The sequence below is a fragment of the Dromaius novaehollandiae genome, chromosome 3 (genome assembly GCF_036370855.1).
Source record: "Dromaius novaehollandiae isolate bDroNov1 chromosome 3, bDroNov1.hap1, whole genome shotgun sequence".
Taxonomy (NCBI): domain Eukaryota; kingdom Metazoa; phylum Chordata; class Aves; order Casuariiformes; family Dromaiidae; genus Dromaius; species Dromaius novaehollandiae.
In genome coordinates this window covers 87,030,754-87,058,692 of record NC_088100.1, presented here as the reverse complement: position 1 = coordinate 87,058,692, position 27,939 = coordinate 87,030,754, and the positions used below count along the sequence as shown (strand labels likewise).

At 37.0% G+C, this 27,939-nt stretch overlaps 1 protein-coding gene across 1 annotated transcript in view; it reads right to left on the bottom strand.

Moving 5' to 3' along the window:
• The window catches only part of WDR64 (WD repeat domain 64), a 102,709-nt gene extending 75,643 nt beyond the window's left edge, over positions 1–27,066 (bottom strand). Inside the window, exons 1-6 of the mRNA XM_026102538.2 lie at positions 25,161–27,066; positions 24,325–24,455; positions 15,653–15,755; positions 15,031–15,134; positions 11,424–11,453; positions 467–574 (exon numbers count right to left, since the gene is read on the bottom strand). Coding sequence (XP_025958323.2) covers positions 467–574; positions 11,424–11,453; positions 15,031–15,134; positions 15,653–15,755; positions 24,325–24,455; positions 25,161–25,308 — 624 coding nt within the window. The 5' untranslated portion in view covers positions 25,309–27,066. The remainder of the gene's footprint in view (positions 1–466; positions 575–11,423; positions 11,454–15,030; positions 15,135–15,652; positions 15,756–24,324; positions 24,456–25,160) is intronic.
• Positions 27,067–27,939: the final 873 nt, after the last annotated feature.

Genomic DNA, 27,939 nt, shown 5'->3' with positions numbered 1-27,939 from the left:
TTGCTCTTGGAAAGCCCTGAACAAAATGCAGGATGTGAAGAAAGATTTTCTTTAAATTGGGAAGTTACCCCAAAGGAGTGTATGTTAAATTCCTTTTAAAGACCTGTCCCCTGATTCTCAAACAATAGATTCCAATATATGTATACAGACGCACACATGTTACATATACATGCTCACACATATGCATTAGATATACACAGAAACACAGATTGCTTTGGGGGTCTGTTTACAGAATAGGACAAGATTTTCATCTTTCTTGAAAGTTTTTAGACAGTCTAAAAAGAACCATTTGGTGTGGAAAGGGTATTCCTTCTGTAGTATGAATTCCACTGTTTCACCGAATTGCTATAAAGACAAATTTAAGGACTTCATCCCGTTGGACAAAAGGAAGATGACTGTATGCTGAAAACAAAGAGAAATCTTTTTCAGGCTTCTTCTTTAACCTTTGCCTGATCCAACATACTACCTGACTCCCTTTTGATTTATAGTCCCAGACGATGACTGTCCTTTCAGTGACAGCCACGACGCGTTTCAGCTGAGTTAGGAAGTCACATCCAGTGACCCAAGCAGTATCCTGATGGAAAATAAAAAAGGCTAGCTAAAGAAGGCTTTCTATGTAAATTTATACCCTTCTCTGTTATTAAAATACATATTATAAACCATTTCCACACAGAGTTCCATATATTCTTCATTAGTGGCTGCTCAATCCCCAGGTAAGACAAATGATCCACTTGCTCCAGCCCTAACTAATGCAACTAGGTGTTCTAACTCCAGGAGTAGCTCACACTTGAAGTTACAGAGGTTCAACCTCTCTTATCAGTGACTCACCTCAGGTACATGAGTGTTGCATAGGAGAGGACACAAAACATATATACTGCTGGCTGAACTGTGATGAACCTCTGAATAAGCACTCTGACAGAGAACAGCAAACTTCAGTTAAAAGGTATTAGCTTGTACATCCATGGTGAAGCAAATTAAATTGCTACATGGGTATACTTTGGTTCAAAACAAAAGAAAGTTCAAGGCAGTAAAAATTTCAGCTATGATAGTATGCACCCTTTTGAAATGAATGTTAACGAAGAGAAATAATTCATCTCTTGCATGAAATAACTTAAGTATGTACTCCCAATAGGTAGATCAAATATTTACAAAGATATACAGTGCCTTTGCCCATATTCACCCCTATGTCAAGTATACCTACTACTATACAGATCTTAATGTAAAATATATTTTTTTGCAAAGTGTAAGGTTAAGGACTCAACTTCACTACCATGCTGGCCAGAATTTTATTTTCTGTTGAAACATAAATGGCCATTTGACTTTTTTTTCCAAAATGTAATGGACAGTCCTAAAAGGAGAGTGGGATTGAAATGGAATATGTTCCATTTCATTTACATTTCTGAAAGTTTTTAAAATCTTGTTTCAGAAATCTCATTTCAAAGGTTATTATATAGAGTTTCATGCTTTTTTCATATTACTGTATTAGGTTAATGTACTGAAATACAGGGTATTTTCTGCTATACCTGCAATAGCACAATTATCTATTACTTTAAAATAATTCAGAACATCTATAAAATAACACTGAGTAAAACAACTTATCTTTTCTTCTAACTTAAATTTACAAAAGAAACAGTCTGACACAGCCTTGAACAACACAGTTTTCACAGTTCTGCAAGCATGCTCTACCTACTTACAGTCTCTAAAAAATAGTAGTTCCAGTAGAAGTATTTAGTAAGCAGCTAAAACAGGGATCTATATTGCCAAAGAAATAATCTTCATCCATGACGGGAGTTAGGAAGCAAAAAGCAGAAGACTAAGACCACGGTGAACAGAAGGCAGGTGCTGATGCTCCTACTTTTATTTCCATTGCTGTACACAGTATTGATTTTGCCATTAGTTTAAAGGATCTGAAATCCTGGCAGAGTGATGTCAGCACTCTCTATTGCAGAGAAAATGTCATTCCTTCCTAATGGCCTGTGGGCAAGCATTAATCTATTTATAAGGATTCCCTGTGTTGCTTTCTACAGTAGACAAGTGGCAAATGTCCTGAGGGATTGCTCAGAAATTCTTACAGAAGACCTTTTTATTTATGGCTTTTTAGGATCCTTACAATAATGCCAGATAACAATGACTAACCAGTGGGACAAAGCTGGTTTTACATTTGTAATTAAATTACTGTTTTGTAGTGCTGGTTTGTGATTACACAGTCGAAGTAAAGGAGCTGCATCTTGCAAAGATTTAACAGGCTATCACATATAGATGAGATGGTATGGAGGTAAAAGGAAGACCAAAACCAAGCAGAAAGGAGAGTCTTTGCAATTCCTGACTGCTGACAGAGGAAGTCTAAGGGATAGATGTCCACTTGCTTTCTTTTTTTGTTGTAGTTGAATACTAGACAATAAAACAAGCCCTGATGAAAAGACTTTAAACATTGGTATCTAAAGCTTTATTTCATATCTTTACCTAGAAATACAGCCAAGAATCTCGGGTATTACTTTGAAACAATAAAACAAAACAAATCACATTACCGGACAGTGATTTGGGAAGACACAGCTAGCCATTATTTACAGATTAAATGTCTTGCTCCCCTGAGAAGTTCTATCCCCCATAGATGCTCTCATGGTAACTGAATCGTCCCAAATCAGTCAGTACATGCCTTGAGAGGTGACTTACCTCAACCAAACGTCAAGTATTTCTCACCCAGTTAGGAGAAGCAACTCAGTTAAAGTGTGAGAACAGGCTAAGGTTGTAGGGTAGGAGAAAGCAAAGTGTCTGTTAACAGTTAAGGAAGAACAAATATGAAAGGCTAGGGACTGGCTTGGCAGCTCAAAGGAAATGTCTTCATGATACTTAAACTTCTTTTAGGCATATTAGCAAAGGGCTACTATTCTCATTTCCCATACTGAGGACCAAATTCAAATACTTTTAGAGCATAGGACAGAATGAAATCATTCTGGGTGTGCACGGGATTTTCTCTCAGGGCAGAAATTACTAATTCTGACAGGAATTAAGCAGTGTCAGAATAATGTTGTTTATGTCTTCAACAGTTAGCTACCGTTTCCAATCATTTTTTCCTCAAACGTCTCATATGGCAAACATTTTCCTTTATTCTCTGCCTCAAGGCCCACTGTCTGAAGTCTACTCTCCTGAAGCCTTCCTCTAAGGAGCTATGGGTCACCACTTCGACATTCTGTGAAGGTATTTACCAGGTCCTGGCACCTGACACTCATTTAAGTTTTTCTTTCAGCGGAGATCTGAGCCCTTTTCACAGCATAGAGTAACTGAAGAGAGAAAGCTAGATCTGATTCTCAGGTCTCTTGGCTTGTGAAAGATCAGCTCTCCCTATTCCAAGTGGAGACAAACAAACATGTCCCTTGGTTACTTCTTTGTACATCCTCATCCATGTTAATTAGTTCTGGAGAAGAATTTTCAAACCTACACAAGTGACACAGCAGAACAAGTTCTAAAATCAACGTAACTTTTCAGTCTTATAGATGATTTCATAAGTGTCTCTAGTATTTGCTGGAATGTTATGCACTTTGGACAGCCAGAAATCATTCCCTTCTGCAATAAAAAAAATCATAAAACATTCAAATTCTATCTTTTCTTCTCTTGTTTATGCAGAAATGGAACATGCTTAGTAATACAAAAAATGGTATGCGTATATTCTGTCTGTCACTGCTCATAAATGAATATTTAAACTGGCACAATAAATCTGAAGGTTATTTTTCTGGTGCACAAAATATTAGTTATGCAAGACATTACTCAATCCAGTAAATAGTAAAAACATGTGAAATTCCGCTTTCCATTCTCCATTAGATTTAGGCAAATTTCAGATGCCTTTCTACCTGCTGAGATGAGGTAGGCAAATACACTACTTTTCTTAAACAATCACAACTATCTCATGAAATTTTATACTATAAGGATATGAACACTGACAAAATTATGAGTAGTCTGTATTTAGATAAGCTGGAAAAGTAAATTGTCATATATCCTGAAATCTATTTATTATTTTTACCTTTGGCTGAATCTAATCAGAGATAGGAAACAGAAGGACGTCACATGTCAGGATCTTTTTTGATTGCCAAAAATGGGTCAAATTCCAAATGTCTACTTTTCCACAATAATTGGAAAACCGTTACATGGGTAATGCTCTATTTCTGAAAGAACTGTACCTTTCATTTTAAAGGAGGAAATGCTCTGCAAAATCAACAAGCAGGACAGTCACTTCGGGTGTCCAGCCAAACTAAGAAGACCGTAGAAGACAGTAAGGAGGAAAAACATAAAAAGAGAGAAAAAGAAAAAAAAAAAGAGAGGTGGAGAAAGGAAGCAAATCTCCATGATACCACTATTCATTGCACAGACACTTTATATAATATGGCAGGAGGTAGCAGAGATTGTTTTTTGTCATAGCACTCACTTAAGTTATTGGATTCAAGTAGCCATATGGATGTAACAAATTATTTCTGCTTCTACAAATTTCAAAGGTACATATCATCTACTTGGATTTGCAAGATATGGAGTTCCTGAAGGTATTCCAAATCATGTGCCTATTAGACATTTTTAGCATTTGCACAGAGCTTAAATTTTAACATCATTCCACTTGTCCCCATTATATCTAAGCCAATGGAAAGTACAAAATGCAATGTCAACTTAAAGACCTTTGCAATAAATAAATAAATAAATAAAATTTGTACTCTAACATAGTATATTTTGGCCTGCTGGCTGGCTGACATTTATCTCTAACTTTCACCTAAGAAACTTCTAAAGGCTGGTAGAAGAAAGTTATCTTCGGTCGCACAGATACAGCTTAAATTTTAAGTGGTCTGACCTGAAGCAAATTTCAAAACAAGATGCTGAAATAAAACTTAAGCAACATGAATATATTCTGCAGGAAAGCCACTCTCCGAGCCAACAGCTGCAAGCAGTATTTAGATTGAATTCAGCTGAGCTTCCAGAACCCATTTCTTGAAGATATTGGAGGCACATCTCTAGAGGAATCAGGTTCATCAACAGTATTTCTGAACAAAACCACACAGGGAAACTGAGAAGTGCTCATCAGGACATGAGATTTTCCCCCCTGGAAATATCATAAAAAGACAAAACAAGAGTAACAACATGAACGGAAAGACCAACTACCCCAAAACAGCTTGATTTTCAGAACAGTCTTTAGAACAACCTATGTGGACTGAGTGGACTGATTACTTTAAAGGAATTTTAGATTTGTTTTGAATTGTTATATGAGATATTTAAGACATATGTATACACACACACATATGTGTGTGTGTGTGTGCGCGCGCCTGTGTGTTTTCATGAACAAAAAATTTTCATGAACAGATACGGGCTTCTGCACAATTACCAAAGGACACATGACAAGGAGAATGCAGTAAACAGAGGAATTTATGAAAGAGTTTCACTAGTAAAAACTTAAATCTCTAGCTATTCTTAGTTTATACAACTGTACTCTTTACTATTTCTTTGTTTATGAAAGAATGAGATGGGGTTATCAGTGCATTTATCTTTGCTATGTCCCTGCTCATTTTTTGCTGAAATTCCCAAGTAAGGATTTCCTGTAATGCTTAAAATTGACAAGTATACCACCTAGAGCAAGAGGAAACTGTCTTGTTCAGATTTAACTCAAGAATATGAAGTAGAAACTTCTAATGTTCCAGTGCCTCCCAATTTTACACACTATAAATGTGTGTGGAAAACAATTCTCTACTGTTTTACCTAACCTCTAACTAATTGGTACAACTGGGAACAGAACATAGAGCTGCTCCATCTCAGCCTGCCCATCTCATAGAACTTACTGCTTCAGCAAGATAAATATGGTTAACACTGTGAGTTTTGCTTAGCTAAGACCATGCATGGAAACAGCGTGCTGCCTGCACCGTGCTGATACTGGGGGGTCCAGAGCTTTGGAAGTAAGAGGATTTTGTTCAGGTAGCAACAACTTATATCTGTATACAGCTACAAATTCAGGACAGCTTGCAGATGAAGTGACAACCCAGTATTCTTAATGCAACAGGTAGTTGATGAACATCGCCTACCACTCTTACGTTTTGTTGTTTATGGAACTATCTGACCTTTTTACCATAAATAGTTCAAAACTAAAGGGCCTGGTTTAACGAAGCATTGACTTGAGAGCACAAGAAGTGTATTCAGAAGAGAAGCAGAAGACTGTGTTTCCACAGTTGGAAGGCAAGAATGTTTTACCTTTTTGATCTGTTGCTTTGAATTACAGCAGCACCTGCTAGCCTCTTCAAAAAACATTACAAATCTAAAGACAGTAAATCTTCATCTATTTCCCAGAGGCAAACAAAAAACCATAACGACAATCAGTTTAAATTGTTATTGCATGCCTGAAAATTTACCTCAGGCTGCACTCTTTGGAAATGATATAGAAAACGATTTGACTGAATGTCTTCTGTTCGTGTAGTTCTCAACTGAAAGCAAGAGGCAAACTAACAGCTAGATTGGGAAGGGCACTCAGCTGAGCTAAATGAAAGAAAAGTTCCACAGTCTGATTTGGTATAAAAATTTTATGGAACAGAGATGTGTGGAGACTGGAGCAGAAGAAAAATAGAAATTACTGAAAAACAATTCATTCGCTACAGCAAGCAATATTCATATTGTACAAAGAATCTAGTGGAAATGAGTGAATACACCAACAGGTGGCTATAGTTTTATCCAAGATTTTGTTCATTTGCAGACTTTTTTTTGTAACATACCACTGTCAAAAGCCATAAAGCTTTGTAAAGTAAAGATAAGCAAATGTTACATTGTTAATATCCATACATAAATCAACAGATACTATAGAAATACCTAACGTCCTTTCTCCTGGAAATCTATTTCAGGGAAGGAAAACCCAATGCCCTAGAACTGTTACATCCACTATCTGGGATCCAGACTATACTGATTTAGATTATCAGAGTAGTCTTGTGAACATGCTTGGTTTGAGGGATTAGCACTAAATGTAACCAGGATGCCCAAAAGTTCTGCATCATCAAGTAAGAAGAATGAGAATGCTAGGCTGGGAAATCCAGATTAGTGGTGAGTGCAATGAGGTGACATATGTAACTGCATTTCAAATATATTATGAGTTGCAAAGATACCACGCTGGTCCTATTATCAGGTGGTATTATAATTATGCTACAAAACATAGCCTTATCCTTTATTATCTTTTAAGGAGTTATTCTGTGTTGATTGTAGAAGGTATTAAGGTTGTGGAAGTCTCAGAAGAGTCTGGGCTAGGTATAAATACTGAACTTTGCTAGCTCAATAGCTTGTAAGATCAGCGGGTGGTCCAGGGAAGTAGAATATTCCATTCAGTCAGAAGAAAACAAAGTAATGACAAGGTAGTGTCTATGCAATCAGAAATGTGAGGGATAAAGCACGTAAGCCGTTGCCTCCAGTGCTATCCTGTAAATGGAAAAAAACAAGTGGGGCCAGGCAAGGGGTATAGAGTAGATTATACAGGAACCCCCAGTAAGTTGCAATGAACTTAAAATGTAAGCCAAGAATAAAGGCATTTTATGGTTTACCTTGAAGATTTTCTTTCTTAGATGCAATGGGAGCACATTTATATGGCAATCTCTGTTTTGTAGGAGACAGTTCTCAAGTTGGTATTTCAACACCAACACCACAGGTAAAAGCAGAACTGTTAGACTTGTGTTCTTCTGTGTTTCAATCTACAGATCATGACAGGCAGTATGACACAGGCTTTATAAAAAAAGCCAACAGAGACAAAAAATAGTATTAACCCAGTTAGGGGAGATATTTTTCTTCCCTCTTTCTAACTGGTCTGTGTTACAGGAGAAAGATAAGTGAAAACCTCAAAATATTATCTCTGTGTAAACATAACATTAATAGCCAAGCACCACATTTGCAACAACCTTAGGGGAAAAAAAATCCTGAATATCCCTTACATACATACATGTGCGTGTGTGTGTACATATATATATATATAATTCAAATCCAGAAAGCATTGTTGCTACAGAATTAAACTGATGATGAAATTAATAGGATTTTTTTATAGACATAACTGAGCATTGTAAGTTTAACACTTTAAACTTTTCAGAAGCAAGAATGCAAAATCTTGTTATAAGTAATTTATGAATGAAGTTTTCTCTCATTTTCTCCTTCAAAAATCTGATATAGCCACTGGAGTCAGTGAATTTATTTTTAGATTTTCATAGGCATATATAAATGAGATTTGGCCTTTCACATTCAGAAAAAAAGGAAAACATTTAAGTTTCCACAACTAAACAATTGATCTTTTTAGCAAGTTAGAGTCTTAATTACACTGGAGTCTATATATTTGCACTTTACAGGGCCTTAAGTGTCTTCTTCCCACCAATCTATGAAATAACTTTAGATTCATTTTTATTAGGCAATTCTGAGTATTAGTTCCTCCCTCCTTGTTCTCTCCATGTAGCTAATGGTGCTGAGCCACCAAATAGGCTCTGAGCACAGGTTTCAGCTTCCCTCTCTCATCACAGTATCTGTGACTAGAAAATCAGACTGTCAGATAAGAACTTGGCAGCAGTTACTCTCAAGGTAAATGAAACAAAGAATGTGCACCCATGCATTGCTATTTAAAGGCATCCTAATGTTTAGCATGTTATCAGTGAAAACATTTCTCTCATAGGGTTGAGGACTATTAATCCCTCTAAAGAATTAGCAGTGAAAGGAAAACTAATTTTGAACTACATGCCTCTTTGGCTCTAACTGTCTTTTTTCCCAAGCACAAACAGTGCAGTTAAGTAAACAGTTAAGCAACAGTTAAGTAAAATCAAGGTTGATCCTACATTTACAGTGCAGCAGCCTAGCCACTACATTGTAGGATGCACTGGCTTAGAGAACTGAGTATCATTTAGATAGTATTTCACTAACAAGCAGAGAAAAACTGGCATAAATGATAACCCGAGAAGTATTTAAATGCTTTCTGGTTTGAAGAGTAAATAGGAATGTGTGTTCATACAAGGGTTTTTACAGAATGGAAGAAATAAATAGGAGATAAGAACACAAAAGCCCATGCCATTCAGAAGGAAAAAGGACTGAGTTTTATTCTTTGTTTGAAGTCCCCTCCACACCTACACTAAAACCCCATATGCAAGTATCCTTTATCCTTCTACAAATGTGCACTGAAAACACAAGAAGATAAACTAAGGACTCGATCTCAGTTAAATAAAGACTCAGTCTCACATTTCATGACTTATGTAGCCTTTGTACAGACCTTTGGCATCTTGAATCACACTGACTTGTATCTAACAGACATATAAACAAAACCACATGGTATACGTGCACTAAAACTGTTTTCCTCACAGCCTCTGAACTGCAATGATCTTTGAGTGAGAGAAGAAAAACATGGATAGAGAAGCAGTGAACATTACGACAGCAGGAAAACACGGGCCAAAGACCTTGACCAAGACAAAATTTCTTTTGTAAGATTCTCCTCTACAGAGAAGATAAGTGTTTCTAATTACAGACTAACAGAATAAAAAAAAGTATTTGAAAAAATCAGGTTGCAACACATGACATCTGCTATTTGTATACAACAGCAGACAGGGAGACTAAATAAAACAAACTGCTGATTTATCCTCCTATTTCCTTTAGCATTATTTATAGGCGCAGTCCTATTGCATAATGCAGCTGCAAAAGTAGAAATAGAAGATATTTATTGCATCAGATTATTAGAAGTTGTCATTCAGGGAAAAGTCCAGCATGGAGAAATTAAAGTTTTCAGGAACAGGCAGCAATAAAATTGTTTTCATGTATATAACAGAAAGAGTGACATCTTAAGACAGATTGCACTGAATTTGTCTTTGATATTTCTAGTGAAACTACTTGAATTACACCAAGGATTGGTGGATATAAAGGCCAGGAGAGACCACTATAATAACCCAATCTGACTTCTTGCATAGCCAGAGAATGCCCACAGAGACATCCACAGCCTAATAGAGGCAGGAAGACTGTTAAAGTTAGCTAACACTGCCTTCAAGGAAGGTTTTATGTTCAAGGACCTCAACCTGTGGAATAAAAGGGCTGTGTAAACAGCAGAGCATGGTACTCTATCCTTAATATCCAAAATGAAAGCTCTTCACCAAAGTAAACTCCTAGTGGGGCTTGAGAGTGCTCAGAAACTAACAGCATGGAGTCCTGAGGAGAGCAATGTGCAAATTAACAGATTAGCTTGACACACCGAGAAGTGGCTCATGCAAGGAACAGTCTGCCAGAGGCTATAAGCAGAATGTGTTGTCTAATTCCAGCTTTAGAGCAAAGGCTATAAGCATTCTCCCTCTTAGCACTGCAGTATCTGGTGGACAAACAAACCAGGCAGCTATACCAGTTCAACCCTTTCTATTTCCTCTTTGTTCCATCCTCTTACTCATGGGCCCTCATCTTCAGTACCATATCTGATTTCAGCTTGTTTGGCTCAAGCATAAACAGAAGCAATGGATGGAAGCTATTCTTTGTCATATTTAAAAGACATTTCCATTCTCCAGGAGAAGTGACTTGTTTGCTACCGGTATCCCCATTCAGTGCTGATTCCGTGCTGACTAATATTTTGTGATCTGTCTGTTGGACAGTGCTTAATTCATTTAACATGCACTCCATTTAGTGCAGTGGTCATATTCTAAATCAGAAAGTTATATGGTACTAAGTCAAATACTGCACAGAGATTTCAAGTGTATTTTTTTTTGCCCCTATTCTTTTCACTCAGTCACATAATCTCATCAAGGAATGAAATCAGGGGACCTGTTTTCCATAAAATCCCTGGAACAAAATAGGAAATGATCTGTACTCATAGTTCGTGTTCTGTTTACACCATCACGAGTCTGGGAAATTCTGATGGCTCAAACTGACTGTTTTTTTTTTCCTAAAATTACTGTTTCACAGCCTTTCTGGCTCAACACCTCAATAAAGGGCCAAGACCTCTGTCACTCTAGTTGAGTAAGTAAGTCTCTGTTCTTTAACACCTTAAGAATGAGAACACTGAATGAAGGAAGGTAGAGGAACTTTAAAAGTATATAGCATGTAGCAGGCCAGTCTAACTAGCAACATGTAGAACTGTTTTTCCACTAGCGAACTTACAATCTTTTTTTCTTTATTTAAATTTTATAGTCACAAATTTAGTGTTATATCTTACCTAGAAGAAAAAAAATCCTCAAAAGGTGAAGGACAATTTGGTAGAAAAACAACATTTACCAAAGGAAAGGAATCAAGTTATCTAAATGTTTCTATAATTGAAAGGAAACAATTGAACCTGTCTATCTGAAGGCACCCTATGCAAAATTATTCAGCAGTCTCAAGGATAGAAGTAACACTAGAATAATGTTCAGTTTCCAATTAATTCACTTTAGTACCTGCTGATTTTTAATTCAAATCATTACTTAATAGAAGGAAGAAAATGAACTCACTTTAACATGGGTGGTTGCCAGAACCCTCATCTGAAAAAAAAAAAAAAAGTTCTATCAATAACTAGTTGGCAATTAATTTAAAAGTCTGAACACAGTCAGCTCTCCTATATCACCAGCAGAACAGAACAATAATAAGTAACAGAAAGAGTTGGCTGTTGAGATCTTCCAGGAAAGATCTTCCAGAAAGCAACAGTTTTAACTCCTCAAGAGGAGACAGCATCAGTTCTGGGTTAGAGATCATCTTTTAGCCTGCTGACTGTATGTTCCCCTATTTCTATCGCCCTAGAGGTAAAATGAGGAACTTTAACCATCTCATTCTCCCATGGTTGCTGTTTCTTTTTCTTTTTTTTTAATTTGGAGATGTTGGAGTAAGCAAAGTACAAAATACCCATTTTTATAGTGAAGTACAGGATCAGAGTTCTCCTGATGGAAGTGTGTTTCTAATAGTCCTTCTAGCTAGAAGGACTGCCAAAAGGATGCCAAAGCGAGAACAGCCACACCTCTTGTAAGAGTTAGGATGTGGTATAAACAAACCCAAGCTAATGCTGGCCAAAATGCCCTGTCAACTAGTGCCAGCAAAATACCAGGTAGAGGCAACATCTTAGATTCAAAACAGGAATACCTGTGTTGGTACCTCATGTTTCACCAAAGTTTAATAATTGGTGGACAGCACAGCACATACCACTAGAACTGGTATGTTTAAAATTTTTCCCCTCTGAAGCTCCCACAGCTGCTTTTTCACCTCCTCTTGCGACTACCCATCATCAGTAATAATACATCAGTGGTTCTCAATCACATCCCAGCAATTCCACATTTCATTAACTGAGAAGCTGTAGCCAAAGTCTTGCTTCCCATGTAAGTGTGACAACCAGTGTCCATCACAGAGAGTCTTTGTAAGCAGAGTAGTGTTAAATAAACAACATTATCTATAGCAACATTAACTAGTACCTGCACAAACAATTTTTTTTAAGGCTGCCTACTCCGAAAGCTCTTTAGAACGGACGCAGGCAGAGTCCTTGCCTGAGGTCCTGAGGAGGGTAACTACCCGGCTCATGTACTAGAATAAGCAGAAAATGGCTGACAATGCAGAGTGCTTCATACAAGTATTAAAGCACATTACATCCACATTTGTTGCAGAAGGCAATGTTTGGCCCTCAAATAAAGAATCCACTGGTTTAGAAATAAATTATTATTTCTTTGCCTTCACTTCAATTTTCAATAGCTGCAGGTATGCAAGAGAACATGGCAGTTCTTGTCACAGCAATCAAGGTTTGCAAAAGCCTGCAAGCCCTCTTTTAGACAATAATTAGATTCAATAGTAATTCACATAGTGGTTGATGGAAGGCTGTCACAGGTGAACTAAGAGGTGATCTTGAAAGCTATCCTGATGTATCCAGTCTAAAGCAAGCATTCTGAATGCCAGCTAACATGACAGATACTAATTATTTGCTGGAAATAATCTGATTAACTCTTATTTAACTGAAGTATAATAGTTAAGCTGTGTGATGGCTTGATTCCTCTTTATTGTTCCTATTCTTATTTGTAAAATAGGGTGGGGATTTTTACAGTTTTTAATTATTCTAAGTTTCTAGTGCAACGTAACCCTGTAACCCCACCTTATGAAAGCAGTCAACTGGGATGATTCCAGGGATATAATATAACCATTAAGAAGACTGTCAAGTTACATATGCTCTCCAAAGAGAATACCCAGTTGATCTTGTGGAAAGCTTGGTCAAACTGGACATGCAATTTACATGAGGGTGAATGAACAGAATTTGGCTCATTCTTTTCCTCCACATGTATGCTTTTCACTAGCCAAATGCCCCAGAAGTGGCAAAATTAAAATCTATATTATACTAGATTTACTAATTATATCAGAAAAAATATTATCCATTCATGTAAATAGAACACACTAAATTCTGTGTGATATATGTGCATCCAAGAACATTGTATGTTTAACAATCTGTGCTTTAAAAATGCAAGAATTATACAAAAATAAGCCTCTCTGTCTAGCTGTCAATACAGTGCTCATGAACTCATATTTTGGCCCCTCTAGCTAGAGCACAAGTCCCACCAAGAATCAACTTCAGGTCAAGCATCTTCATATTCCCTTACCAATACGCTGCAAAGCTGAACTAGAGGAAACAACTCAAACTGAAATTTTAAGGCCAGGTCTCTTTAAATCCTTGGCATCTGGGAGAAGCATGATGTAAAAGATGCCAGCTCTATATTTGGCTTTGTGATGTGAAGTCATCTTCTAGTAACAGGATTCAAGCGACTGCAATGCTAAAGAACGAGATTTTTCTCTTGCTTGCATCAGGGTACATCAGAGCAACTAATGAAGTCAAAGGCCCTTTGCTAAGGTCAGCTGAGATCAGAGGTCACATCATGACTAAATGACTGCTGTAATGCCTTAGTCATTTGCAGAACATACAGTTTTAGCAGTGGGATTTGAGGTCTCTAATGCACTACTTTAAGCAGCTGGGTGTAAAATCTTTCACACTGCAGTCACTGATGTCAGCGTGACATCAGTCTGGGCTATGAGGAAGCAGCAACTCAGAACTTCAAAATAGCGGGGGGTGGGGTGGAGAGCTATTTTTAACATTATACTTTGTGGAATTATTTTTCCTAGCTACTTAAGAGGGATAACGCTCTGGAGGACAGAGAACTAGGCTTTCAAATAAATTATTCCAGTTGTTACCAAAGCCTCAGCATTGTTGGTTTTTTTAATCATCCACAGGAGTCCTTTATTGCCTTATATGCTCCTGTCATGAGCGTTATGTACTAATTAGTTGAAATCCCTGGTGAGCATTATTGCTGCTTTAAAGCTTTACTGCATTGTTTAAAACAATTTTAATAAACTGGCTGCATTAAAACTGTAGAAACTTAAAGTGCCAATGAGCATAGATGTGTGATGTACCTCATATCATATCTGGAAGTATATTCCTCTAAACAGTAATATAAAAATCTGGGAGATTTCTAAATCTCTAGGAGATTTCAAATTCTACTTTAATAGCATCTTGTATCTGAACTCCTACTTAAAATGGTATAGCTCTCCTTACAGTTCATTGATGAGAGGAGTGACTGTGAAGCAGTTATGCAGACCCGTCAGAAAATTCAATATTGGCAAGCTTCAAGATTTTATTCTATGAAATAATTGTTCTTTGCAAACCTCTGAAAAATATTTTTTCCATTCTAGATGTCCTCAGTAGCTGTACAAAATAGTTAATTCTGTAGTTTCCACTGTATATGCAAAAATTAATTCCACAAGCCAAAAGCATATTTTGTATTAAAGAAAAGTTTCTAGAAAAAGAAATACTGATATTTTCTATTAAACTGCCTTCTAATAAGAATTTCTTTTTTTAATAAGTTTCTTTTCTATTTACTAGCAAGCTTTATGGACTGTTCAATAGGTTTATAATTTAAAATAACAATATATATTTCTCTATATACCTAAAAATATAGTTAAACTTACCCATTTTTAAAAAAGCAATATATACATATATATTTTTAATAAGGTAAAGTTTGCACTCTAGACCTGTATTCACTTCCTTTACAAATATACTACCTAGTGGAATAATGAAAAGTTAGTATGAGTCAGAATTACCTGGTTGTTAAAAACAGTTAGCACTCCTTTCTGAGATGATGTTACTGTGAAATCCAGATGGGGCACCTTCGCTATACCCTTAATCACATCTCGTCTCTTGACACCTGTCAATGACACAATATTATTGTTCATCCCACAAATATAGAAAAAATAAACAAATAAAACCAAAATGCCAAGAACAGTTTCTCTTCCTGAAATATGCATTGGTACCAAGTTCAAGCCAGTAACGCATAGTGTTGTAGATTATCCTATACTTGATTTAAATAATCATACTGCATTTTTAAATATAATTAATACACTGTGGATGTGCTGTTTCTTTCTACAATATTTAAGAACAACAGAGAAAGGCAAAGAAGAACTGCATAAATAAATAGTCTGAGTCAGACAACTCTTCAATTTCAAAATAATTTAAGGAAATGGAGAACTGGGCAAGGCAGCAGTGGAATGTTCAGACAATGAGGTTAGTAAAAAAGATATCTTATGGAACACATAGGAAGGAGTATCATTAATAATAAGCAAAGGCAGTTACGTGATCTTATCACTGCACTTTCAATAAAGTGTGTATCACACAGCATTAAACAGACTGAAATTGTTGTTTCAGATAGGAGATGAAATATGTCACCTGTATGAGTGATCTGCTGTTTTTGGGATACGAGGAAAACTGTGTTTTCTTCACTCAGCTGTGAAGAAATGGCATCACTTTCTACTATGAAATAGCCAAAAATCTAAACAAAACAAAACAGAACAGAGCAAAACTTACAACAAAATGACTTCTGGAATATATGTTTACATGTATAAAATCAAATATTTATCTGACATTTTTATTATTATTTCATATTCTTTGTATAAATTTCCTAGTGTTATTTCCCTTAATCATTAGCTATCAATATGACTTTAGATTGCAGAGATCTGCTGGTCAGGCACAATCTTCCTTCAGTGTTTCGAAAGAAGCCAGCGTACACAGGAGGTTCTAGAAATAAAAAAAAGCCTAACTCATAAAGCTGCTAGTACAACTTCGGTTTGTCGTCATTGTTTATAAACAGTCATCTTGAATTTCCTTGTTACAGTTTTACCTATTTTTGCTTCCTATTAAGGACCTTAGCTAGAAGGGAAAACAGTAAAATACAGACAAACCAGATTTCACTATGTTTATAAACTGAGAGATTCAAATTAGCATAGTGGTTAGCCTATACAGCAGAAGAACTTTTCCTTTAAGGTGCCTTTTTGCCTGAAAAAAAAACCTGAAAACAAATTCCGTTTTTAAAATTTTTTCAACACTCTTCCTAAGCCTTGAAATGTCCCATTTATACCTTATGATCCCAAGATAGCAGATTCAGATGGGCAGCTCATTTCTATTCCAGGGTGTTGAAATACTTTAACTAAAATATACTCTCCAATCTTCAAGCTCTGGGCCCAAGAGTAGGACAGCCATTTCCTCAGGAAATGAGTTCAATCCCACTCAGCTGAACAGGTATTTTTTCTTCTCCTCTCTCCTATTGTGGATATTATAAATATTCACTTTCTCACTTAAGTTCTGAAATCAAAGCCCAATTGGATGCAAAAGAAAACTTCACTCTTTTTTCTAGATCGATATTTTTCATGTTATACAATAGAATTCCCTTGTTCTCTTTCCTGGGTAATTCAGATATACAGCTCATCAAAAAATATTCTGTATATTCTTACATGATAACATTACTCTTCATTTTTCACTTCACAGTTCTATCTTACTATGTGCACAATTACTATCTATCACACACCATCTGTTCATACATCATCTGTCAGTTATAGCCCCTTACATTCCTCCTCCTAGTTTCTTGTAACATCACCTTGTCTTTCCATCTTGTATCCAAACTTGAATCAGAATTCTATATGTATGCTCCTTCTGCAATGTCATATATTGACACAGTCTTCACTTGATATGCAAAAAGTAATAATACTAGTAATTCCTATATATGAATTCTTTTCTGTGTTTTAGCATTTTCACAGCCGATTCTCACTGTTTTAAGTTACATCTGAATTCCACAGTTATTTCTATGTAACTTGCAGTACTATGTAAAAGGGTTCTGAAAAAACTCATGTGGCTAGAGCCTTATAATGCGTTGCTTCCCAAAACATCAAGGATGTAGCGTTTTCATTATTGTCACTTAATATTCTTGCAGTAGTTTTCCACCAATAATGCATATAAAGACAGCATTCACATTTTCCGGGCAGTGGAAAGCAGGCCCTTCACTTTTCTGGGAACTAAGTTCTTGGTGGGAGGACTTTTCTTTATGATACAGTGACTTGGTATCAGGTCACTCCTCAGAACTGATGGGATTGCTGGAGGCAGCAGCTAGGCTAGGCCAATAGCTGCCCTAAAGCCAAGGGAGGTAGAAATCTCTCAGTGAGGCCCCAGACGTGCCCTGCCATGCCTCCCGCAGACATGAGACAATGCCAGATCTGATCTTTTGCTTCAGCTCACTGGTAGAATGCTGCCCATAGAAAGCCATCTTAGAAACCCCTCACAACTGCCTAAGTGGCTTCTGTGTCTCCAACACGGAGACAGGCAATTCCATCAAACCCCACCCCATAATGCCTACCAGAGGTTGACAAAGAGCATAAAAGATGAGGTAAAACACAATTTACACATTTTTTCAGAGATTTGTCATTAAAATAGAGCTTTCAAAGTGCCAGCTAGATTCAAGGAAGAGAAGCAGAGGTCAATTCTCCAAGTCACTGACAAATGACACCTAGCAGACCGTCCAGGATAGGTCTTCCTTGGAGCCAGTACACCCTAGTACAATTAAAGAGAAGACTGAAAATTACTTCATTGTTTTTTAACAAAAAAGCATCCTTTGAGTATGGGTAGACTGTTGTGGAGACTGCCAGAAATCTAGGAAATCCTTGGAAATGGAAGCACAGGGCTGCCAATATCTGCAAAAGAGAAGCATCAGAAAGAGAAAGGAATAGAAACACACCAGGCCACGATCTTTTAGGTCATGGAAATATATCCTGGAGCTACTGTCAAGCTAAAAGAGGCCGGAAATTGAGAGGTAGATTTGAAAACTGTAGATTTGTGAGAGCATGAAGAGAAGAGCAAAGGGTCAAGGATGGAGTTCTGAGAAGGGAGAGAGAGACAAAGATGATAAAAGAAAAACAGCAAAGGAGCAAAGTGACATATATGCCTCTTCCTTGACTTTCAAGACAGAAGGCATGCTCAGCAGTGCCAAGAGCAGCAGGGGAATTTTAGGAGAACAGGGATGAAACACAGTCCTTGTACAAAAAGCTCATTAGAAAACTGGAGCACAGACAGCAGAAACTGTGATGGGTATTTAGGATCTTACTGAAAGTAGCTGTTATCAATGATCCATTTGAAAAATTGAAGTGATTAAAAAGAAGTCAAAGCAAAGAACATTAGTAGAACGAACATATCAAATAAGGGAGGCATATCTGTTTCCCTTTTACCAGTCCAGAATGGATTTGTTTTCTGGGGTTTCCTTTTGTTTTTTTTCAAAGAAAGAAAAGGTTCAGTTTTAAAGGAATGAAAAAGCTAAGCAGGATGAGAAAGAAGCAAGTGGCACTTAGACTGACCAAGTATTACATAGAATCAACTTTAAAAAATAAAATGTAATAAAAATGAGGAGGGCTGCAAATACTAGAGGAAGGGGGAAAAAAAAAAAAAGGCTGTGATCCTTACCAGTAACAAATAAAAGTATTTGAGCATCAGGAGGTAAAACAAGAGATGAGGATACTTTAGATAGGAATGATCTCTGACAGATATTGCCAGTCCAAGGAAAGAAGGAATACGGATATTTGGAAGGCCTGAAGCAGGAAGTCCAGAAAGACGGAGGCAATGTCTAGCAAAGATGGCAAAAAGGACAAAGTGCAGCTATAGTCATAAGCCTATGACACAGAAGGATAGAGAACACAGATTTCATTCCAGGAATAATTGTCTCTCTCCAGGATTACCTGAACCCTACTGAAACTGCAAATTTTGCTGGAGAAAGAAAATAAAAATGACCCACCACTATTTAATATGTAGGATACAAACCAGTACCATTTTATTTTATTAGAACCAATTCAGCTAAGCCTGTAAATACCTGTTTTGGTCTAATCATTTCAGATACGATGTTACCACGATTACAGCAGATCAAAAACTGATGTTCAAGTTATGGTTGATGTAAGTTGGGCTCAGACAACAATCAGATGATCAATGCAAAAATTATTTTCCTTTAATATAAGCTAAATCTGAACAATTACAGGAGTCAGAGGTTTGCTTAGTTCAGTTTTCATCTCCTTCTTTATACCCAGACTACCTGTAAAACAAATCTTATTCTTTTGTCCTGAAGGGAGCTTAGATTTGTAAAGTGTTCCATAGCGTATAGATAGCTTCTAATATGTATCACCATCAGATTTCACAGTAAACAGGAAGAAAACAAAAAAGTGAAAAACTTGCTGCAGCTTTTCAATGCAGTATCATATTTCAAACTGTGCTGGATAAGGCTGTGCCTCGGTAAAGAAATCAAAGTTGGACTGAAGCTGATTCAAATGCTCTGTCTTCTTATCTTTCATAATTGCATTGCCACTTGCACTATGCCTGAACTTCTAGTTATTTTACATTAAATACTATATTTTCTTAGTATATGTTTGCATTTGGGGGCAAAAGAGAAAATAAAATAAGAAAATGTAGTAATACTTTATTCAGGATTCTTTTGAACAGAGAAATAACTAGTATGCCTATTTCATTCCCTACAGAACTCCATATAGTCTGACTGTCATCCATCTCCTACATGAAATGTGTGTTGTGGGATGCCAAAGATTCCATCAAATACCACACACTTTTTTCAAGAAAGCTTGTACACAGAGCATTTTAAAAGGCTATAATGAGTCTTCTCATACTTGGTAACATCTGAGGAATGCTCACAGAAAGGATTCAGGGGAATTCTATCCCAGGCATATCCCACACAAACACAGATTTCATGAGAAAACTAAAAGTACTTCACCTCTTTTATTAGATCCCATACTGCACTTGTCAGCTGTCAATTCCATAGCATGTCCATGGCTTCTTTTCAGCTTCCTGACCCATATTCTGGACAGCCATCATCAGTGAAAAGTTGCACGGCTGGGCTGTAGCTACCCCCTTCAACAGCAGGGCCCAAACTGTGGTGAGCCCACATCCCTGGCCTACAAAAAAGGGAGAAACTATACCCTACCTTCTTCCATTTGCAATGGACTGCCCATTGTATTCTTCTATAGATGCTGAAATATGGTCATCCAGACTAGTATTTCTGTATAACACAGTCCTTTCTTGAAGAGAATCAGATCTGCTCAGATTTGTCCTAGTCATGAACTGCAGGAGAACACTCAAACAGCAGGTGCTATGTTTTGGGGAGCAGGAATTTTCCAGGACTCTCTCTACTGCTCTCAATGGTTCTCTTGTTCATCCTAGGGACATATGCAGAGTGCTATACCATACTGAGCTCCATATCCTGGTGAACTGAAATGCCTGACAGCGTGCAGCAGGTTAAGAGCCCTCTTTGCCTTTTGATATTTGGGTTGTGAACTTATTGGTCATCATAATTCTTCCAGAAATTTCAGAGAGCTTTGATAGAACTATTTGCAGTTACAGATGCTTTAAACAAAAAAAGCTATACTTTTTGGATAGCTTAGAATGAAATTTTTGACTTCCCTGAAGATGTTTTGATTAAAAATCCTTAAAATAAAAGCAAATTCAGAGTATAACAATTTAAAACAGAAAGGAAAAAAAACAGAAAGAAAATGAAATACTTTCTGTGAAATTTTTGTTTGGTCTAAAAGCTATTTTGGGGCATGTATGAAGCAGTTTGACCAAAGTATTTCAATTGTATCAACTGAATAGTTTTCCTTTTCATTCTGAGCTTGTTTCTTGCAGGTATTTCTTCCTAAGAACCCTAAGAACTGCTATATCAGTATGCAATCAGTCAATGGTCTTGATCATTTTACCATCCTGAACATGGATCGGCTAATGAAGAAACTTTCTGTGACAGTTCCAAGTTTCTTTGCTTCTTTATTTCCTTTAATTTCCCTGTTCATAAAGATGCTGAGTACATTAGCTGTTACTATCCATTCTGGTGCTGAATAATGCTAAAATTATTGTACCTCAAATTATATTTCTCCCAGCTGTCAAAAAGGGAGAGTGCACAAGAGACTGAGCATTTTACAGTTTTATCTAGCATCCATGAGTAACAGTAGTTGACATTTCTATTTTCCATGCAGTCTTTTAAACATTACTTAAGCATATGATTAACTCAGACAATGTTTCCAGAAATTAGAAATAATCTTCAAACCCAGGTAACTACTCTGATTGCATTGGAAACTCAGGTAAGGTTTTGGAGTGAAAGATATTCACTCCACTAATAAACAGACCTTCCTTCAGTTATCCTATTAGCTAATGGATCTAAACATAATTTGCTACTGCTCTACTTTCCTGAACTAGGGGCTGGCTCATTCTGACAGTCTCCATGAACTCAGAAGCAGTTTTCCCAATGGGTCCCTTCTTCATACCCATAGAGCGTATCTTACTCTCTACAGGATATGTATCAAGCTTGCCACATCTACACAAGAGATTATGCCATCTCTCTCTCCTCTCCCACACAAAGAGCAGCAGGAAGCTTCAAATGAAGCAGAGGATTTTGAATCGTACAAGAATTTGACTAGTGTTACAAGGGAGCCAGAACATAGGCACATCTGATGGCAGCTGGCTATTTCCCAAGAACTAAGCTTGAGCATCATGTACCAGCAATTCTGGAAAGGACTTTTTTCTATTTTTTTAGAGCGTTTCAGAGAAAAGTTGAGCAAAGCCTGGTAACAACAGGTCTTCACATTTAAGTAACCTCTCATTTTGAAAGAAGAAGGAAGAAAGGTGACATGCAAGTAGGTGACATGCAAAGATACAGATTTCAAATTTAGCTCTCAGCAGCTCAATTTAGTAACAAAGGGATTGGATGTGGCCTAAAGTTTCATCTGATAAAGAGACTATATAGGCAAGTTCACCAGCAGAGAGTTATGTGATGTTTAAGTCCTCTTCAGCTAAGTATTTCACAGATTTCCCCCACGCCCTCTTAGAAGAAAATCTTTAATGTCTGACCTAAGTGAGTTTGGGGGCAATATGACATCACAAGTAAAAACAATGTTAAGAGACGTATTAGCCAGAAATGCTACCATATAGAAGCTTATTAAATTGAATGGATTGAACACACTGCTCTTGGGGTGGTATCAGGAATTTACTAGATATTAACCTTGATAATGTGTAAAGAACAGGAGATAGGTATCTTCAAGCTTCACAAAAGCAACATGATGTTCCACTGTAAAGTAAAATGGAAATATGCTAATGAATTTATAGTTCATGTCACTTGGTAATACCTTGCCTTTTGGCTATATGGTGAGTCCATCAAGGACTTGCCATATATACAATGCCACCCATGCTGTCACAAGAAGTCACTGTGTGCTAGAAGTTACGTCTTGTCTGTACAATTCTGCACAATTCTGTATATTGCAAAAAGCTGAGAGGGGTAAAACAGAGAGATTTGCAATTTCATAGTTGCCTCATTCTTGTATGCTTTTCCCAAAGATTTGCTATTTACCATCGTTAGAGACAGAAAAATGGATTACATGAATCTCACCCAGCTACGGAGTCAAAGAATACCTATGTAATTCTCTGGTTACAAACCTCTACTAAAATGTTGACATGCCTATAATGTTTTGCATTTAAAGGACAAATTTATCCTTGATACATATTTAAAGAAAGAAAGAATTTCTCATAGCCTAGCTAAAGATAGACTCATCCTCAAGGCACAAATTGCATACCACAGTCATAAGAGACCTTGCATTTTGTCAAGATGCCTGAGGCCAATGTATATGAGTGAAACAATTCAGGAGAAGACTTGGACATACTGACTTTGGCCCTCAGGCTCCACCCTCCAGATCCAGCTGCCTTGTCAGGAATCTAATATTTCACACTTTGCTTGAGGATAAGCAGTTCTGGTAGACAGCTCAGTGCTCTTTAACAACACAAGCAGGAAAAATACGATTTTATTCAGTTGTGATGTTCTTTAATATGAATCCATGTGCATCCACATAACAGGCTTACGGAACTTGGTTCGGAGAGAACAAGGGCCAAGTTCTTCAACTCACATAAATCAGTGTAGCATAATTAAATGCTGAAGACTTCTGATTTGCAAGCTCAGCTGATGTACCACACAGGTAGGGGTAGGAAGGGAAAGAAAAGTCGTTTCTCTACAAATAGAAATGTATTTTACCAGCACAGTACGAACAAATCTTGCTCTTAGAAACATGCTAGAATTAGCAGCATAGATTCTCCTATGCATTACGCTGTTTTGCATGATACATGTAGAACTCTGAAATTAGCCAGGGATAGTCAGCAGAAAATCCAGTACAGGAAGCTTGTAGAGACAACTCTGTCATTTCCAAAATATCCATGTATTTACTCACATGAAGAAAGAGAGGGAAGGCAGGGCTCAGCAAAACTCTGCCATACTTAATCTTTCACTGACATGATGGCCTGGATGAATCCTAGGGACACCTCTGGGGACATTTTCATATGTACAAGTTCCACTTACACTGAAGACAAGTCTTACGCTCAAGCTTCACATTCCAGATTTCTTCAATAGGAGCACAGGGTTTTTCTTATTTAAAATAACATTAATAATAGCTAGAAAGAGCTAAATTTTACAGTGTTAACTCCTTCAGTTCTCAACTCACTGATGAAAGCACATTAGCACTTACCAGAATGGATATCACCATTTATGTTTCACATGAAAATTTCCAAAGGACAGATTTTACCTTCCTCTCTTCAATTTTCTTCGATAGACACTTACATTGATTCAATAAATGGAGGCATGCAAGTTATTAAATTGTTCACTATCAGACTAAAAATAAACACGGACCCCCCTTCTTTCTCAGCTTGTTAAAATTCAACATCGCTTCTTAAATAGAACAACACAGTAACATGTAAGATACTCTAAGCCAGTTCTTTAATTTACTTTTTGTCTAGATCATCCAAAACAATACTTTTAATGTAATTTTCTAACCTCAAAGGCAGATCCATCTTCTGTATCACTTGGCTTTTAGCAGAAGAATGATGGGCAGAATAAATAATAACAAAAGAGTGCCCCATTATGCCATGGAAAGATAACAGACTCATGTATAACATGCATAATCAGCAGTTAAATACTGCTACCTAAGATTCTAATTGTCTATATCTAATAAAATAAAATAAAATAAAATAAAATAAAATAAAATAAAATAAATCCTTACCTCACACCATTCTGTCTTTGCATCAAGGTTGCTGCTAATCTTCCTGAAAAAGGCCTTAACATTACAGTCCTTTATTTCTGGACCAAAAAGTGCTTGTACAGTTTCATAGAACTTATCATAGTCTATCTCATCTGTATGGAAGGAACAATATCCACAGAGTCAAAAACTGGCAAGCTATAGCTTTTTTCTTAATCTCTCCTAGCTCCTGTTCTATTTCTCCTTCTATATGAATAGCATGCAAGTTCCATCTCCTCACACTGTATTAAAGCACTTTGCCAAAAAATTATTGTCTCACTTCCAAAATCACCTGATTTGCAATGAATGGCAAGAAACAGAGATAAAACAAAAGCCGGAAATTTTTCAGCTCTTCTTTCTTCCCTTACTCTCATCCCACAATTCTGGTTTGTTGATCTGAAGCCAAAATATGTCCTGGGATAAAGCTGATCCTTTCAGGCAGTAACAGCCACTTGTATTAAAAAGAGCAAAACTTACCCTGATTATTTACAGTAAAGAAGCTGGAATTACATAATTCATTGGCTTTGTGCTTCTTCAGACCACTACAAACATAAAGCATCCTAGAAGTGATAACTTGTATACGTGGCAACTCTGCTAACCATGATTTTGTGAGCAATTAGCATAGCATTATAATTTGAAGAAGTCCTAGCAGGAGGTGAAAAGCACTCTCACAGAGCAATCTGCCTATTTCCTGTAGAAGTCAAGAAGTCACTGCCTTGTTTGAACATTAATTTGAGGTCTTTCTTATAGTCTTGTCTCCATGACACCTTCTCTCAATTTGAAAATTACACATCCTTCCAGTCAGAGAGAGTACCTCTTACCATCATCTTTAACGTACAGTCCTAATCTCTCCTCTGTCTTCTGGGTTACTTTTTTTTCAACTAGTTTCTGGAACTGCTTCAAAGCATTCTTGAAGTGTACCACATCAAGAGCAGAGCAACTCTCTTTATCACAATCCTTATCAGACATCCTTCATTAACAGAAGAAAAACAAGAGGGAGCGCTCTTCTTCTTATAGCCTGGTCCAAGCCTTGTTTTCTGCCCTAAATCCCACATGAGTTTGTATGAGGTGCAACTGCATGATAGGAATACCAGGTGCTACATAGTAAGAAGGAGGTCACTCTTGTTTAGCATCTCCAACTGGCAAAAATTCCAGAGAATTGTTGATGTCACAACTCCCCACTACATCAGGCAATCCTACCTTGCTGCTGAGCAGGCCTAGGTCACAAATCAGGATCAGCAATAACCTGGCAAATGAGACTTGCTCTTTGTGTCTGGTGTGATTGGCAGTCGAACAGGCATGAACTTCTTCACCTCCAGAGCCAGACAAGTAAAAAGCTTTAGTCCCAGAGATTAAGTGGTGGTCTGGGAAAAAGCCAGCTATATTCATGTGTCTCTTCAGCGGTTTCTGTTGTGAAAAGGGTCAGCATTGAACTTACACCAGGTTCAGTCACAATCTTAAAGACAGATATTCTTATACCAAAGTACTCCAAGTACCTCAGTCCAGTAGTTGTTCTTATACCAAAGTACCCCAAGTACCTCACTCCAGTAGTTGTTCTGAGAGCATACTTAAACACCAGCAGGGCAAGCTGTTCAGAAAACAAAATTGCAGGTACCACTTTCTTTTAAAAGTGGTAGCCCAGAACACTTACTGACTTATCAAAATTGTTTGATAAGCTAACCAATGTCTTGAGATCAGAAAAAAAATCTGCCTTGTGAGAGCAGCAGTCCATGTGTTATACTGTGTTTCCTTTCTACTCCACCACATTTTAAATTCTTTACTGAATTGTGGTACCCTAGGGTATCTTACTGGGGTGCTGGAGAAGTGAATTTACTTTCCTGTCTTTGAAACAGAATTAAATCTAAATCTGTTTCCTGAATGAACAGCACAGAGACTACTGAAGAAGGTGTGGATGCACCCTATTTCTTGTGGGAATATTATAATGAATGAAGCTTCATTTATTCTTTGGACAGGAGTGGTGTAAAAAGCCATCTTCAAACTATGGTTCAGCACTGTGAATTTTAGGTGGCTAGAAGCATTTTCCTGAAAAAATAAGGTGTTTGAAAGAGGAGGTTTAAAATTTGCCCCTGAGATCAGTAGTTTTGTATTGACTAGACATCTACAGTTAAAAAAAATGGCTGCGAGTGTCACTAATAAGTATGTTAATTACTTTGGATCATGTTATGATCACAGATTCTTTGTATATGGAAGCTAGTTATCTTGCTCAGGGTTCTGGATTCTACTCTACACCTCATATGTTCAACTTTCAGCTTCTATGACCCTTTACTGAATTTGACTCCTTATGCTTGACTATATTTTTGTAAATTGTAAAGACTTACCATTTGCTGACATGGCAGAGTGAGGCAGCATGTTCTACTGTCTAATCCAAAGAGCTCTGTTCTTTTCTTGGTTTTGCCACTTTTTTTTTTTTTGGTGACCATATCAAGTTACTAAAATATACCTGAAAACAGGAGTAACATCCCAACCCTGAATTAGCTGTATTAGAGTACTACTAATCAACATTCATTAATCTCCACATTTTATAATGTGTGCCATATCCACAGTTCCTTTCCTATCACTACAATATGCCGACATTAAATTCTGGCACCTTTCCCATTACTACACTTCTCCCATGTCCGCTGTACATTTACATGAATATTACTGGCATAATAAACATTACTGAACTATACTGAAGGTGAACAAAACTGTTCATGGCATTAGTTGTGCTTAAACAAACATGCATTTACATTTGTTCACTGATCTTTCAGTTAATGAAGTCATTAATTCGCATTCAGTAATATAATCAGGTATTTCCGTGATCAACCAAATTCAAAGTACTTCAGAGAAGTACATTAGTGATAATGAGTAGGGGCTGGCATCTCTCGTCATTACAAAAAAAGACAGAAAAAAACAGAGCTCTTAGAGAATTCACAAGAAGTCTTGGTGTCCCACATTTTATTCCCTTTATCCCAGCTAACTTGCATAATCCTAGATTCCTTTCACTTCTTATTCCAGTACAGACATTGTTGCTTTATCTGATGACTAAATTATGGATGAGAAAATCCAACTAGAACAGGCAGGCCAAAAACACCTGCAAGATCACCTTTGACCCTAATTCGTGTGCTTGTTCCCAAATTTAACAGAGGCACCATGAATTCATAAAGCTTAAATCCAGAAGAGACCATTAGATCTTTTACTTTAACCTCCTCTGCAGATCATTAAATTCCAGCCATTTATCACCATAATGAGCCCAACAATTTGCTCTAAAGCATAACTTGCAGAAAGGCGAGTTTTGATTTGCAGACACTGAAAGATGGAGAATCCATCATGTTAGTTCCAAAGGTTAATTGCTCTCATTGTTAAAATTTAAGCCTCTCATTTGAATTTGTGTGGCTTCACCTTCCACTCAGCAGTTCTCGGAATGTCTTCACTAATGTAGAGACTAGGTATATTCTCCCACTAAGGGCCTTTCTACTTGAATTACTTCTCCATTTTTTTTCTCTTGCTTATTAGACCAGATTGAACTCTATGCCTCCTACTGCAAGGTTCTTCTTCAGGCATCAAAATAATGTTTGTGATTCTTTACTGCATTTTTCAATT